A 15353-nucleotide genomic window follows, 5' to 3' on the forward strand; every position below is an offset into this window, starting at 1 on the left:
AATCAGTAGTAACAGTTCCAATTTCTAATCAATAGTGACAGTTCCAATTTCTTGTTGTCTTCATAAACTCCTAACAAACAGACAAATCCACACTGGGTACTCTCACCAAAACTGCAGGCTGATTGTATTATAGATCAGCTAAAAACGCGTGTTTGATGATATCCCATCGGTCTCCAATCGAGCCTTTATCTGAAACTCAAACAGGAATAGAAGGACATAGCGTGATCCAGTTTACACTCTATACACAAGTAACATCCAGTGTAGCACTTCCACCACTACAGTGCCAGAAACGTGATGGCCCTCCACCAATAATATGATAATACTGTTAGCCGCTCACCGGATCCAAGTGCTGACCACTTATAGAAGATCAGCTAATGCGCTTTATGATCCACCTTCTGACTACGTACAACCACAACATTAGTAGGTACTGACCACCTACCACCACAACATTAGTAGGTACTGACCACCTACCACCACCACATTAGTAGGTACTGACCACCTACCACCACCACATTTGTAGGTGCTGGCCACTTACCACCACCACATTAGTAGGCACTGACCACCACCACATCAGTAGGAACGGATGACCTACCACCACCACATTAGTAGGTACTGACCACCTACCACCACCACCACCACATTAGTAGGTACTGACCACCTACCACCACCACATTAGTAGGTACTGACCACCTACCACCACCACATTAGTAGGTACTGACCACCTACCACCACCACATTAGTAGGTACTGACCACCTACCACCACCACATTAGTAGGTACTGACCACCTACCACCACCACATTAGTAGGTACTGACCACCTACCACCACCACATTAGTAGGTACTGACCACCTACCACCACCACATCAGTAGGTACGGATGACCTACCACCACCACATTAGTAGGTACTGACCACCTACCACCACCACATTAGTAGGTATTGACCACCTACCACCACCATATTAGTAGTAGGTACTGACCACCTACCACCACCACATTAGTAGGTACTGACCACCTACCACCACCACATTAGTAGGTACTGACCACCTACCACCACCACATTACTAGGTACTGACCACCTACCACCACCACATTAGTAGTTACTGACCACCACCACCACATTAGTAGTTACTGACCACCACCACCAAATTCGTAGGTACTGACCACCTTTTCTCTGCTTACATCCAGCTGTATCGCTTTTCCTGCTTTCAACACATCACCCTCAACAACTGACTGTTCACTCTCTGCCTTGTTCATTCCAATGTTATTAATGTCATCTGCCATTGGTTGTTATGTAAAGTCTGGCACACTTGAATCAATATAACTGCAGAGTAGTGTTTTACTTCATCCAGAAAAGTTGTAACAAATGCAGTTTCATGTAGTGACAATCCAGCAGGTAAATCAGCAAAAAGATAGCTACCAAAAATGATAACCCAAAGTCCATCAATTGAGCCAAACCTCACTGGATACAATGAGTGATACACATGTGGTTGCTACAAAGTTAGGTAGTTCAAAACGTCCAATCCATGTGACTTTAAAACAAATTGCAAAAGGCAGGGGCATAACTGTAGGGGAGCAGTGCCTGTGATTGCAGAGGAGCCCAGAGGTGTGGGAGGGCCACAACCTTTCCTCCCTCTGATACTCCAGATCAGGTGTTTTTGTGGCTATACGTTATGGGTGAAGATTCTGATGGCCACACTTGTTTTATGATCCTTATAAGATGAGCCTCAGGCCTTGAGGGTCACCAAGGGGGAGGCAAGGAGAGGGGTGTGAACATTAAAGGGTCCCCATGAAAGGTTTCAGGGGGGCCCCATGATTTGTTGTTACGGCCCTGGCAACGGGCACAGGCCACAAGCTGTTATAGGCAATAATGCCTGTTTTCATACCTATACTTCCACATTTTGGTTTGAAAATGGGCATTATTGCCTGAAATTACCCTTATTGTCTGAAACAGCTCATGACCGGTGTCTGTTGCTGTTTGTTTTAAAGCAGGAGGATCAGCCATACTATTCCAGGGGAAAAAAACACATATATAAGTAGATAAATACTTGACCTACTTACATAACACATGTATTATACTGTCCACATTTTGATTTCAGTGAATGTTATATAGAAAATTACGAGAATTCTGTTCCTGGTGGGGGCCATGTCTTTTGCCCACAGTTTGAGGCTAACTCGTGATGTCATTTCTGCCCTTTACTTTTTTTCTTGTCTCCTCCAATTGCTGAGTCGCCTCAGCCTTGCTTGTAAACACAAGTGAGTAGGGGATTAGGTTTTAGATAAGCAGCTGGCAGGGAAATAAAGGAAGGAGGAGGAATACATTATAGATAAAAAGAACCCCCAGCATGCAATTCTTTGGCACTGACTACTAAAGGACCAGTGCTCCTTAAGTATGTGATAACTCCAAATCATAACAGCAGAAAAAGTTTTGGAAGTTTTGAATGGTGGATTAGCATCTTTATCACTTAATACACTCAGACCAGTTGCTGTTGAAATTTGATTTTTATGGTGACGATACCGCTTCAAAGAGATATGAACAACAAAGGAACTGAAATCTGGGTCTATGCAACTTTAATTCGTAAGGTGAAACAACATACAAAAATCCAAACAATTGTTAGTGATTACTTATCTGCAAGGACACAGTATGATGCTGTGCTGTGATTGGCGGAGGTGCAGTGGGTCCCTATGGTGCACGGCCTAATGACCGTTTCGCGGAGGGGTTCCTAGCTCCTTCTGAGGCTTGTGCTCGTTTTAAAGAGACAAGGATTGGACGTTTTTGAACTACCGGACTCTTTAGCAACCACATGTATATCGCTCATTTTATCCAGTGAGGTTTGGCTCAATTATTGGACTTTGGGTTATAATTTTGGTAACTATCTTTTTGCCCATTTACCTGCTGGATTGTCACAACATGAAAGTGCATTTCTTACAAATTTGCTGGATGAAGTAAAATACTACTCTGCAGGTATATTTATTCAAGAGGGCTGGGTTTACGGAATAAATATGTCTAGCCTGTCGGTGCTCTGGTAGGCCGACCATGTTTGCATCTCAGTTTAATGCCTGTCTGGGGACACCCCTCTGCAACTTGCCATTGGTTTTAATGCTACAATGACCCTGTAGATAAAATAGCAAAGTATCTACATCGGTAACAGGACTCCTGTATGTATGGCCTTGTAGACCAGAGCAGCAGGCGGTCTATGACTATGAGAATCCACAGTACATTCAGGAGAGGGTTATGACCAATGGATTCCTGCCTTCCAGATTTGTGCGGTCTATAATGTTTTGTTTAACCCACAGATTACTGTAATGATTTATTTTATGGACTGTTTTACTACCCAGTATAACATATTTTATATGCCCTATCAGAGAGCCTCGATTTGTTTGCGCAAAGGAACTGCAAGTCTTAGTGGATTGTTGAGCACGTTTGTTTAGGGAGTATTCCAAATACTTCTGGTTACAAACTGTAAAGTGGTGCCAATCCAGGGCGAGCTGGAATGTGCAAAGAAAGGGGCTGCTTCTGTCTAATGTATACACCATCACAGAGGCCTGATTCTCAACACCTGCTGAGGGGGAATGTTCAGGCCAATGGGCAAGGAGCATGACTGTGGATTTTCACGTGGATTGTTCATTTTGGCTTTATGTTAGAAGTTAATATGAGCATTATTGTTTCTGGGAATATTTTTTTCCCTTAAATTACTGTATATACTCACGGATAAGCCAACCCGTGTACAAGCCGAGGCACCCACTTCTCCCTCAGGAAAAAGATTCACTCACGTATAAGCCCCCTCCACAGTATAGCCCCCTCCACAGTATGGAGAGCCAGATGTGCCCCCAGAATGAGGCCCTCCCCTTTCCTATAGCCAGATGGGCCCCCAGTATGAAGCAGCCCCCCTCCCCATTGCCAGATGTGCCCCCAGTATGAGGCAGCCCCCCTGAGGCAGTAGTGTAAAATCCGCTCACCAGATCCTATTGCTGATTGTTTTACGATCAGCAGAAATAGCTCAATGACAGAACGAATCCTCACGATCTTTAGCACTTTTTCCTAGTGATGACTCAAAACAAACACAGAAATGCACATAGCGTAATCCTGTTTCTTACTGATGACACTTTTTCCTTCACCAGTGTAAAAATCACCGTGCTCACACTGTGCAGTAACTCTCCTTAGTGTGCAAATTTGAAAGCTTACACGCTCACCAGATGCATTTGCTGACCCAGCGACAGACCAGCTTCAAACACTTTTTATCTATGCATGCACTACACGATACATACATGCACAATGATACATGCACTACACGATACATACATTAGACATATGACTATGGTAGGGACTGGATTGTGAGCCACTCTGAGGGACAGTTATGGACAAGACTATATACTCTGTACAAATAGCCATTAGGAGCCAGTCTTGTGGGTTAACAGATAGCCTAGGCTAAAGATCACTGGGAAGGTGGGGTTACATACCAATATACAGCAATATATACACAGGAAGTGTTTGTGATGATGAAACCAGGATAATTAAAGTTGTACAAAACTCTGACATAACATTCAATAAAAATGTGTTTTTCCAGCGTTACACCTGGCTTTTAGGGATGGTTGAAATTATTATGACATACGTAGTGGGAAGGAAATGTAGCTGCAGTGCTGACCACAAAGAGTTAATCTCTCTCAGCACAGGGAGGAGATGACCTGAGTCAGGTGATCTGCACTGTGCTGTGGAAGTAACTTCCGCTCTACTCACAGCAAGGAGCTACAGGAACCAGCCAGGCCTTATATATAATATGTATTGTAGCGACTACAACTGCAAAGTGCACTAAAGAATGTACATAGATAATCAATGCAAATTTACAATGAAATGCCTTATAAAATGCTGACTTGGGAATGTTCTCCTCACATTTCTTTGAGTTTCCTCAGAGAGTTACCGCTTCTTTCCAGCATGGAAAATTATCAGCTCTAGACAATGCTTGGTTCAATGCTCTCCGTAAGAAAATGTGTCAGCTCTGTATAAATGTATAATAATATATAAAAAAAGGGGCTGTTGGTATAAAAATAAAAATGATTTCCTCCAACATCTTTGTCATCTTCCTCCACAGGGTTTGCCAGGGAAAGACGGTCCCTCAGGGTCTACCGGACAACCCGGACCAATGGTAAGATTTATTTTATCCAATGGTAAGATTGCCTCTATTATTGTTCTAACAAAAATATTCAACAATTATATTTGTATAGTTGATTATGGAAGTGGTACTTTTTACTAGGCCCTGATTGTCCACACTCTGAAATCTGTGATATCATATCCACTTCAGCCCCAAGGGTTGACATTTTTGTGCATCTGAGCAACTTTCACCTCCCATTCATTTGCCAATAACTTTATCACTATTCATCACAATGAATTGATCTATATCTTGTTTTTTCCGCCACCAATTAGGCTTTTTGTGGGTGATACATTTTGCTGAAAATTAATTTATTCTAAATCCATTTTAACATAAATATTAACCAGCTGAGCGGTCTGGACGAGCTCAGCTCGTCCAACACCGCCAGAGGCTGCCGCTCAGGCCCTGCTGGGCCGATTTTAATGAAATAAAAAGCAGCACACGCAGCCGGCACTTTGCCAGCCGCGTGTGCTGCCTGATCGCCGCTGCAGCGCGGCGATCCGCCGCGTGCAGCGGTGAAAGAGGGTCCCCCCAGCCGCCCGAGCCCAGCGTAGCCGGAACAAACAGTTCCGGCCAGCGCTAAGGGCTGGATCGGAGGCGGCTGACGTCAGGACGTCGGCTGACGTCCATGACGTCACTCCGCTCGTCGCCATGGCGACGAGGTAAGCGAAACACGGAAGGCCACTTATTGCGGCCTTCCGTGTTACTTCTGGCCGCCGGAGGCGATCGGAAGAACGCCTCCGGAGCGCCCTCTAGTGGGCTTTCATGCATCCAACTTTCAGTTGGCTGCATGAAATAGTTTTTTTTTTATTTAAAAAAAACCCTCCCGCAGCCACCCTGGCGATTTAATCAGAACGCCAGGGTGGTTAAGAAAGTAATGGAAAAAAAATCATTATTTATCAGCTTTTGGCCAATATAGTTTGAAATTCATACATGCTACCATAATTAAAACCCATGTACTTTATTTGCCAATTTGTCCTGCTTATTACACCATTTAAATTATGTCCCTATCACAATGTATGGCGCCGATATTTTATTTGGAAGTAAAGGTGCAATTTTTCAATTTGCGTCCATCACTATTTACAAGCCCATAATTTAAAAAAATATATTAGTACACTCCTTTGACATGCATATTTATAAAGTTCAGACCCTTAGGTAACTATTTATGTTTTTTGTTTTTTTTATTGTTGTAAATTTTTGTTGAAAATTGTATGTGGGTAATTAGTGGTGTGGGAGGTAAACAGTAATTTTTAATGTAAAAAGTGTACCTGAATAATGTTAAATGCATGTGGGTGTAGTTTTACTATTTGGCCACAAGATGGCCACAGTCAAATAGTCCTGGGAGCGATCAAGCTCGCTCCCAGGAAGAAGAAAGAAGACGCGTAACTTTTTGGAACCAGAAAAGCTGCAGCGTCTGGAGAGACGCTGTCGGCTTTTCTCCGGGGGGGATGCGATCGGTGAAAGGGATCTATAATCCCTTTCACTGTTCGCCGAGCTAACGGCCGGTAGCGGGAGCGCACAGGGGGGGCGCGGGAGCGAGCGCGACCCGCGGGAGTGCGCGCAGCCTAACTGGATGAGACATTTTGTCCAGTTAGGCTGAAGTGGATATAGCTCTGTTGTACTCCACTCTAGAAGGTTTGGTTCATCCAAATCCAAGCTGAAGAAATTTTCATAAAATATATCATAAACTTTGCATCAACTTGGAATTATCAGCATTTCATGAATGATCATTCCTACTCACTGATGGTGGTGAAAGCCATGGGAAGCAAGCAGTGGATTAAGAAACAGTGGCAAACTGGCTTCTGATTAGACATTGAAGAGTTTGTCACAATTAGGGGTGAGCAACCAAGTACAAAATTCAGTTTTAGCCTGTGGCGAAACGGAACCTACGTATTGGCGGGTGCAAGGCCACAGCAGAGAACTCACCTATGCCACTACCTCTCACCGGTGCACTGCATGCTGCTCTCCATTTTTCTGACAATTCCACCTTCACAAATGGAAGTTCTGTTATGAAGGCGGAAGTGGAGGAAGCATGAAGAGCAGCATGCTGTGCACCAGAGAGAGGCAGTGACATAGGTGAGCTAACATTTTCTGCTGCTGCCAACAGGTAGGTTGTGTACCCATCCTTAGTCACAGGTTCTCACTAGCAAGGCTCTGTTGTACTTCCACTCTGAAACGTGGTGTTGCGTAGTATCGGATAATATTTTGCGCACCATAACGTGGCTTAATTCAAAATTACTCAACAATTCACACCTCATCAGTTGCGCTGCAAAGCAAGGGTCTCCAGTGTTATAACGCAACACATGCAGTTGCTAGCGGTGCACACAATGATGTGCGCAGTGGCGTAGCTAAGAAGTTATGGGCCCCAGTGCTTTACATTGGAGCCCCCCAAGCATTCTATACATAACAATAGATACAACACACCAAAACCAATCGAGGACACCACAGTGTCAGAGGTGCAAGAAGGGGATGGGAAACAGTGTGTTAATGGTCACTACTATTCAAATCAACTATAGAAGTGATTATTATCAGCACAGGAACTATAAAGAGCTAATAGTATGATTGAGGGTTGGCCCCTGGGGCCCCTCTAGCCCAAGGGCCCTGATGCAGTCACTACCTCTGCACCCCCTATTGCTACGCCACTGGGCGTGCGTAATGTTTGTTTATCTAGGTGCACTTTGGTCAGTTGCTTCTTTGCCTGCATTACATCGCATGAAACGGCAAATGGTTTTGGTTGCATTATACAAAAGGTGACAACATAACACAATGCAATGCCGCGGTGTGGAATAAGCCTTACAGCTAGTCAATGCCTGATTTAAATCTAATTCATTTAGAATGCTCGTCCAGAGATCCACAGATCACCAGTGAAGTCTGTCTGTCTGTCTGTCTATCTATCTATCTATGTGGCGTAACTCCCAGATATTCTCCATTCTAAAGAGGTGTAGGCTTTATTTAATCATGCAAACAATCTTATACATGTAAATGTTTGCGAGTTTTGTATACAGTGGCTTGCAAAAGTATTCGGCCCCCTTGAAGTTTTTCACATTTTGTCACATTACTGCCACAAACATGAATCAATTTTATTGGAATGCCGTGAAAGACCAATACAAAGGGGTGTACACGTGAGAAGTGGAATGAAAATCATACATGATTCCAAACATTTTTTACAAATAAATAACTGCAAAGTGGTGTGTGTGTAATTATTCAGCTCCCTTTGGTCTGAGTGCAGTCAGTTGCCCATAGACATTGCCTGATGAGTGCTAATGACTAAATAGAGTGCACCTGTGTGTAATCTAATGTCAGTACAAATACAGCTGCTCTGTGATGGCCTCAGAGGTTGTCTAAGAGAATATTGGGAGCAACAACACCATGAAGTCCAAAGACCACACCAGACAGGTCAGGGATCAAGTTATTGAGAAATTTAAATCTGGCTTAGGCTACAAAAAGATTTCGAAAGCCTTGAACATCCCACGGAGCACTGCTCGAGCGATCATTCAGAAATGGAAGGAGTATGGCACAACTGTAAACCTACCAAGACAAGGCTGTCCACCTAAACTCACAGGCCGAACAAGGATCAGAAATGCAGTCAAGAGGCCCATGGTGACTCTGGACAAGCTGCAGAGATGTACAGCTCAGGTGGGGGAATCTCTCCATAGGACAACTATTAGTCGTGCACTGCACAAAGTTGGCCTTTATGGGAGAGTGGCAAGAAGAAAGCCATTGTTAACAGAAAAGCATAAGAAATCCTGTTTGCAGTTTGCCTCAAGCCATGTGGGGGACACAGCAAACATGTGGAAGAAGGTGCTCTGGTCAGATGAGACCAACATGGAACTTTTTGGCCAAAATGCAAAACGCTATGTGTGGCGGAAAACTAAAACTGCACATCACTCTGAACACACCGTCCCCACTGTCAAATATGGTGGTGGCAGCATCATGCTCTGGGGGTGCTTCTCTTCAGCAGGGACAGGGAAGCTGGTCAGAGATGATGGGAAGATGGATGGAGCCAAATACAGGGCAATCTTGGAAGAAAACCTCTTGGAGTCTGCAAAAGACTTGAGACTGGGGCGGAGGTTCACCTTCCAGCAGGACAACGACCCCTACACATAAAGCCAGGGCAACAATGGAATGGTTTAAAACAAAACATATCCATGTGTTAGAATAGCCCAGTCAAAGTCCAGATCTAAATCCAATCGAGAATCTGTGGAAAGATCTAAAAACTGCTGTTCACAAACGCTGTCCATCTAATCTGAATGAGCTGGAGCTGTTTTGCAAAGAAGAATGGGCAAGGATTTCAGTCTCTAGATGTGCAAAGCTGGTAGAGACATACCCTAAAAGACTGGCAGCTGTAATTGCAGCAAAGGTGGTTCTACAAAGTATTGACTCAGGGTGCGGAATAATTACGCACACCCCACTTTGCAGTTATTGATTTGTAAATTAATGTTTGGAATCCTGTATGATTTTTGTTGCACATCTCACGTGTACACCACTTTGTATTAGTCTTTCACGTGGAATTCCAATAAAAATTGATTCATGTTTGTGGCAGTAATATGACAAAATGTGGAAAACTTCAAGGGGGCCGAATACTTTTGCAAAGCACTGAATATATACAACTTGTTTTGCCAAGCAAATGTATGCTTTTACAGTAAATCACGTCCTATTCGCTGCTGGATCTCTAAATCACTAATCCTGTCTTCCTTTGCAGGGTCCACCAGGCAATCCCGGATCTCCAGGTGTTCAAGGCAGCCCTGGATCCCGGGGAGACTTAGGATCTCCTGTAAGTAGTCCCAGCCTGTTCACTACACTTGTCTGTCCAGTGGTGGAAGCTAAGTGCTGTACGGAGTTATAGAAGATGACAGTTGCTTCATTGCCAAGTAACACACATATACAGTATATACTGTATATAACAAGGCGGTAGTCCATATACTGTAAATTATAGAAGTAAAATATGTCGATTTTTGCAGATAAGCAGTCCATGTTCGCCAGCTCTCCCCCTCACACCTGATGCAATAGTCCTCCCTAAATGTAACAACAGATGCACAGAGTAGAAATACCTCTGAACAAATATGTGATAGACCATCATAGATTAACTACAAGAATCACATGTGGATGTGTTTAAAGTGGATCTCTACTCAAAATGTTTTTGTTTTTGTACTGTTGTTGTTGCCATATGTAGAATACAATATGTTTATAGAACCTTTGTGAGGTTTGAATTGCTGTCTGTGGTCCTTTAAAAGACACTTGAAGTGAGAGGAAATGGAGGCTGCCATATTTATTTCCTTTTAAAGCAAAACAAACCATAAAAATAATGCAGAGAGGTGGGGGTAGCTTAATGTTAGGCAGAGGGGGGTTAGTGTTAGGCAGAGGACGGTTGAAGGCTAGTGTTAGACAGAGGAGAGGGAAGGTTAGTGTTAGGCAGAGGACGGTATAAGGTTAGTGTTAGGCAGAGGAGAGGGGAGGCTAGTGTTAGGCGGGGGAAGTGTTAGTGTTAGGCAGAGGGCGGATGAAGGTTATTGTTAGGTAGAGGAGAGCGGGGGTTAGTGTTGGGCAGAGGAGAGGGGAGGGTTAGTGTTAGGCAGAGGAGAGGTGGAGGTTAGTGTTAGGCAGAGAAGGTAAGGCGGGGAGGTTAGGGTTAGGCAGAGGAGTGGGGAGGCTAAACTTAGGCGTGGGGGGGGGGGGGTTAGTGCTAGGCAGGGGGCGGGTGAAGGTTATGTTTAGGTAGAAGAGAGGAGGTGTTAGTGTTGGGCAGAGGAGAGGGGGAGGTTAGCAAATAGGCCAAGGAGAGGGGAGGTTACTGTTAGACAGAGAAGGAGGGGAGGTTAGTGTTAGGCAGAGGAGAGAGGAGGCTAGTGTTAGGTGGTGGTGGTGGTGGGGGGGGGGAGTTAGTGTTAGCAGAGGGCGGGTGAAGGTTATTGTTGGGTAGAGGAGAGGAGGAGGTTAGTGTTAGTCAGAGGAAGGGGGAGGTTAGTCTTTGGCAGAGGAGAGGTTAGTGTTAAGGTGGCCACACACAATACAATAAAATGATCCGATTTTACAGCAATTCGATAAATATGATCGGATCTCCCGAAAAAAACAAAAGCTTTTTTTTTTCATTCAACTGAAAAATTTGATCGGATTTCGATTTTTATCGATCTGGAATGCTGGAAAAAAAATTCAATTTTTCTAAAGATTGTATGGTATGTGTTAGATTGTCAATTAACATACACACCCTAGCAAATTTCTCAGAGTTTCCAATCATTTTTATCAAAATTGGGGAAGAATTGAACATAGGTGTGTGGTGCATTGGTCATATTTTTGAAATGTTACAATCAGTCAGAAAAATTGATTGCGATTCTTGAATTGAACAGATATTTAAAAAATTGTATGGTGTGTGGCCACCTTTAGGCAGAGAAGGAGGGTGGGAGGTTAGTGTTTGTGAATGCATTAGGAATAGGTGGGCTGTTAGTCAGGTGATCTGCTCTGTTGTGACAAAGGAACTTCTGCTCCCCTGGCAATAGTAATTATAATAAGAAGCTACTGAATGCTGCCTTCCAGAAACAACAGGTATTTTAAATATATTTATTGCATATAGTACAGACATGGAATATAGAAAACATTGCACATGGTTTATTATGTGCAAACGTACTATTATGTGCACAAATGCTCAGCACCGACCAATGCTAAAATCCTATTTGTGCCTATTTCCTTCTCCTTTTTTTCCCTTTTTTATCCATCCATGATAGAATCCATTTCTCAATAATAAATGCGGGTTTGGTAGAGGCACAGAATCTCCTTTATAGGATATAAGTTGCAGCCTTACTGGGAGGAACGTAAATAAACAGAGACGTGTTTTTCCAGCTTATTGTAAAGCCTGTGAAAATATGAAATACCTGGAAGCCAATGGGGGGAGGATCAGTGCCAGGAAGCCCCCCTGATTGACGGAATCGCGGGATTTACTGGAACGCCATGCAGCCAAAATTGGTACCCAGCCCCTCCCCCAACCACCGAGCTGCCAAAGCCACAGTCAGGTTATCCTATTGTCTCAGCACACCTGGGGCGGCCTCTGCAATCAGCGTCATTTACGATAATTACTCAGGAAATCTCATCTGACAGAAGGCAGCGGCGGGGCAGCAATCTGCATCCATCAGTAAACTTTTTTTTTTTTGCTCAAGTATTACTTTAAATAGTAATGAACACCCAGGGATTAGTTATTTGACAATATCTCTGGCAGGTCATTAAAGCTGAACTCCGAGTGGCCAAATAAACACCTATTATAGCTAATTGTTCCCTGAGGGAAAAGTATTAAAGTGTAAATCTAATCACAGAAATTAGCCCATACAGTTTCCAGGGGAGCTGTGATGGAATTGAATCACCCATTATGAAATGTAATTCTTTTTATTATTATATCCTGCATTTGAGTTCTATGTTCTGGTTCCTGACCCCTCACTGCTCCTTTTTTAACAAAGTTTATTAAAGTGGACCTGAACTCCTGCACAGGACAGAAGGAAAACAAACAGAAATCCATGCTGTATGTATTTAGAGTTTAGTCTGTCTAATTCCTTATTATCTGTGACTAATTAGAGCAGTGGCTGGAAGGTGTAATAGTTAAGGGCTTTGCCTCTGACACAGGAGACCTGGGTTCAAATCTAACCTCTTCCTGTTCAGTAAGCCAGCACCTATTCAGTAGGAGACCTTGGGCAAGACTCCCTAACACTGCTTCTGCCTATAGCATTCCCTAGTGGCTGCAGCTCTGGTGCTTTGTGTCTACCAGCAGAAAAGTGCAATATAAATGTTCTGTACAAGTGTAATTTGATCTCTCAGGTGTGTCAGCTCATAGGATTCTATGAAGCATTGCCTGAATCACTTTTTCTGGTTTGGTAGTTTACAAAACACCCACTTTTGAATAGCCTTGGTTGTTAACTTTCCATAATGGTAACATTTGTGGCTTTTTTTCTGATGTCCTGGCTCTTCTGGGGTTATGCAAATAAAGAATGGTGTTGTAACAATTAGTGAAAAAATGGCCTGCAAAAAAACCATAGGCACACCTTAAGAATAATGGACTGCTATGCATCCAGTTTGTCATCAAATGACGTATATGTGATTTAATTTTAATCAGAACAAGTTGTAGAATACATTTTGATTTGTCTTATAGCTTGGACCTTATCATATATAAAAAATATGTAGGGACAAACTCAAACCATCATTCAAAAAAAATGTCATTTTCAAAATTATGATCAAACTTGGGAGAGTTTTAGCTAAATGACAAGTCTGTAGCTTACAAAACACACATTTTTGAATAGCCCTGGTTGTTAGCTCTCCACAATGGTTCAATTTGTGGCCTTTTTCTGTTGTTCAGATGCTTCTAGGGTTTTGCAAACAAAGTATGGCGCTAAAATACTTTGTGGCAAAAATTGGTCTGTACAGAGCCACTTGCTCACTTCGGAGTTAACGGCCAGCTAGATGCTACACTAGCTATCAACTGAGAGAAATGTGGTAATATTTTAACCTTGATAAGTTGTAGAGTTGTTTTTAGGGTGTTTTAGTATTGAGGCCTAAGTCTTGTGAATTCTTTTTAGTGACATACTGTGACAAACTGAATCAAAAGCAATTAAATGTTTATTTTCATATATTCTGTGCCAAAATAAAAAGCTTGTAAAAAGACAGTGACAGTGCTCACATAGTATGTTTGCTATGTGCCTACCTTCACGTTTGGGAAAAAAAGGATGGGTTGATGTGACAACCCATTCAGCATTCATAGATTCTCATGCAGTTATACCAAACTGATCAGTTTTCATTATTGGTGCTAAAACCCGGGTGATAGAATTTAAAATAGAATATATACATTTTTACCTTAGTGACTCAGCTTACTAAATATGTATGCCATAAAGGTATAGTACTGTTATTTTTGCAAATAAGGCATTGCAGTTATTGATCGGGTACAATGAGAAAACAAAAAACACAACATAGAAAAAATACACCTTTATTTCCAAATATTGTCATCATAAATTGCACTAGGGACATTATTTAAATGTTGCGATAACCAGGACAAATAGGCAAATAAAACGTGCAGGTTTTATCTATGGTAGCATTGTTTAAAGGGCAAAAAAAGGAAAAAATACAATATTTCTCTAATTCCATCAATTATAGCCTTAAAGTGCATAGAAAATAGATTAATTGCTAAAAAAAACAATCACCCAAAAAGCCTAATTTGTATCATTTATGTAATCACCCAAAAAGCCTAATTTGTATCATTTATGTATGATAAGTAATGATAAAGTTATTGGTGAATGAATGGAAGGATCGCCAAAATGTGAAAATTGCTTGAGTTCATAAGGTGAAAAGCCCCCGGGCTGAAGTTCTTTAAAAGGAAATACATAAGTCAGCTTCCATATTCCTCTCACTTTCGGTGTGCTTTAAGTATAAGTGCACTTCGACTTAAAGGAAATCTTTAATAAAAAAAACTGCCCCTGGAGGGTATTACCTTGGGAGGGGGATTTCTCTGGATCCTAAAGAAGCTTCCCCCATACTCTTCACCCACCGGAATCCAGCACTGTCAGCCTCCAAACACCACGTGCGGCAATATTTACAATTTGCGCTCCTACACAGCTGCAGTATCAGTTTTCCGATCGGGTTCAGGCGAAAATGGTCGAGCCTGATCGGGTCCCCTCTACTGCGCAGGTGCAGGAGTCTCACACCTGCACAGTAGAGCAGACCCAATCGGGCTCGGCTATTTCTGCCTGGCCTGAGCCGATCGAAAAGCTGATACTGCACCTGTGCAAAAGCGCAGATTGTAAATATTGCTGAGCGCTACTGCACCTGTGCACAGCTTGTCACTGCTTGTCAGGGGGTTTACTGGGGAGGCTCGAGGATGGGTGAAGCCTCATTAGGATCCTGAGGCTTCCCCCTCCTGAGGTAAGTACTCTATAGGGGAACTTTTTTCTTACAGATTCACTTTAAAACGATATAACTCACCCTACAAGGCCAACAGAGAACTGATACAACCCCTTTGTGTGTTTACCATTACGACATCATAAGATGACCTCAGATATGCTCTCATGTGGAAATACATGTTTGCCGTAACTGACATGAGGAAAACCAGCTGCCCCACTTGTATTATTTGTGATAAAGAAATCTTCACAGAACTAACTTTGGCTTTTTCCAATAACATCTTGTCAGGGCCATTTATTTTAACGCGCACATTCCAGAAAACGATAAGCGTGACAGGACACAAC

The 15353-nt window shown here is 42.8% G+C and overlaps 1 protein-coding gene across 5 annotated transcripts in view; it reads left to right on the forward strand.

The window, feature by feature from the left end:
- The window catches only part of COL14A1 (collagen type XIV alpha 1 chain), a 430812-nt gene that overhangs the window by 395549 nt on the left and 19910 nt on the right, over positions 1 to 15353 (forward strand). For all 5 annotated transcript variants that reach the window (XM_068237960.1, XM_068237964.1, XM_068237961.1 and 2 more), the window contains 2 exons: positions 5089 to 5142; positions 9848 to 9919. In XM_068237960.1, coding sequence (XP_068094061.1) covers positions 5089 to 5142; positions 9848 to 9919 — 126 coding nt within the window. The remainder of the gene's footprint in view (positions 1 to 5088; positions 5143 to 9847; positions 9920 to 15353) is intronic.

This window comes from Hyperolius riggenbachi, chromosome 5, assembly GCF_040937935.1.
Source record: "Hyperolius riggenbachi isolate aHypRig1 chromosome 5, aHypRig1.pri, whole genome shotgun sequence".
Classification (NCBI taxonomy): Eukaryota; Metazoa; Chordata; class Amphibia; order Anura; family Hyperoliidae; genus Hyperolius; species Hyperolius riggenbachi.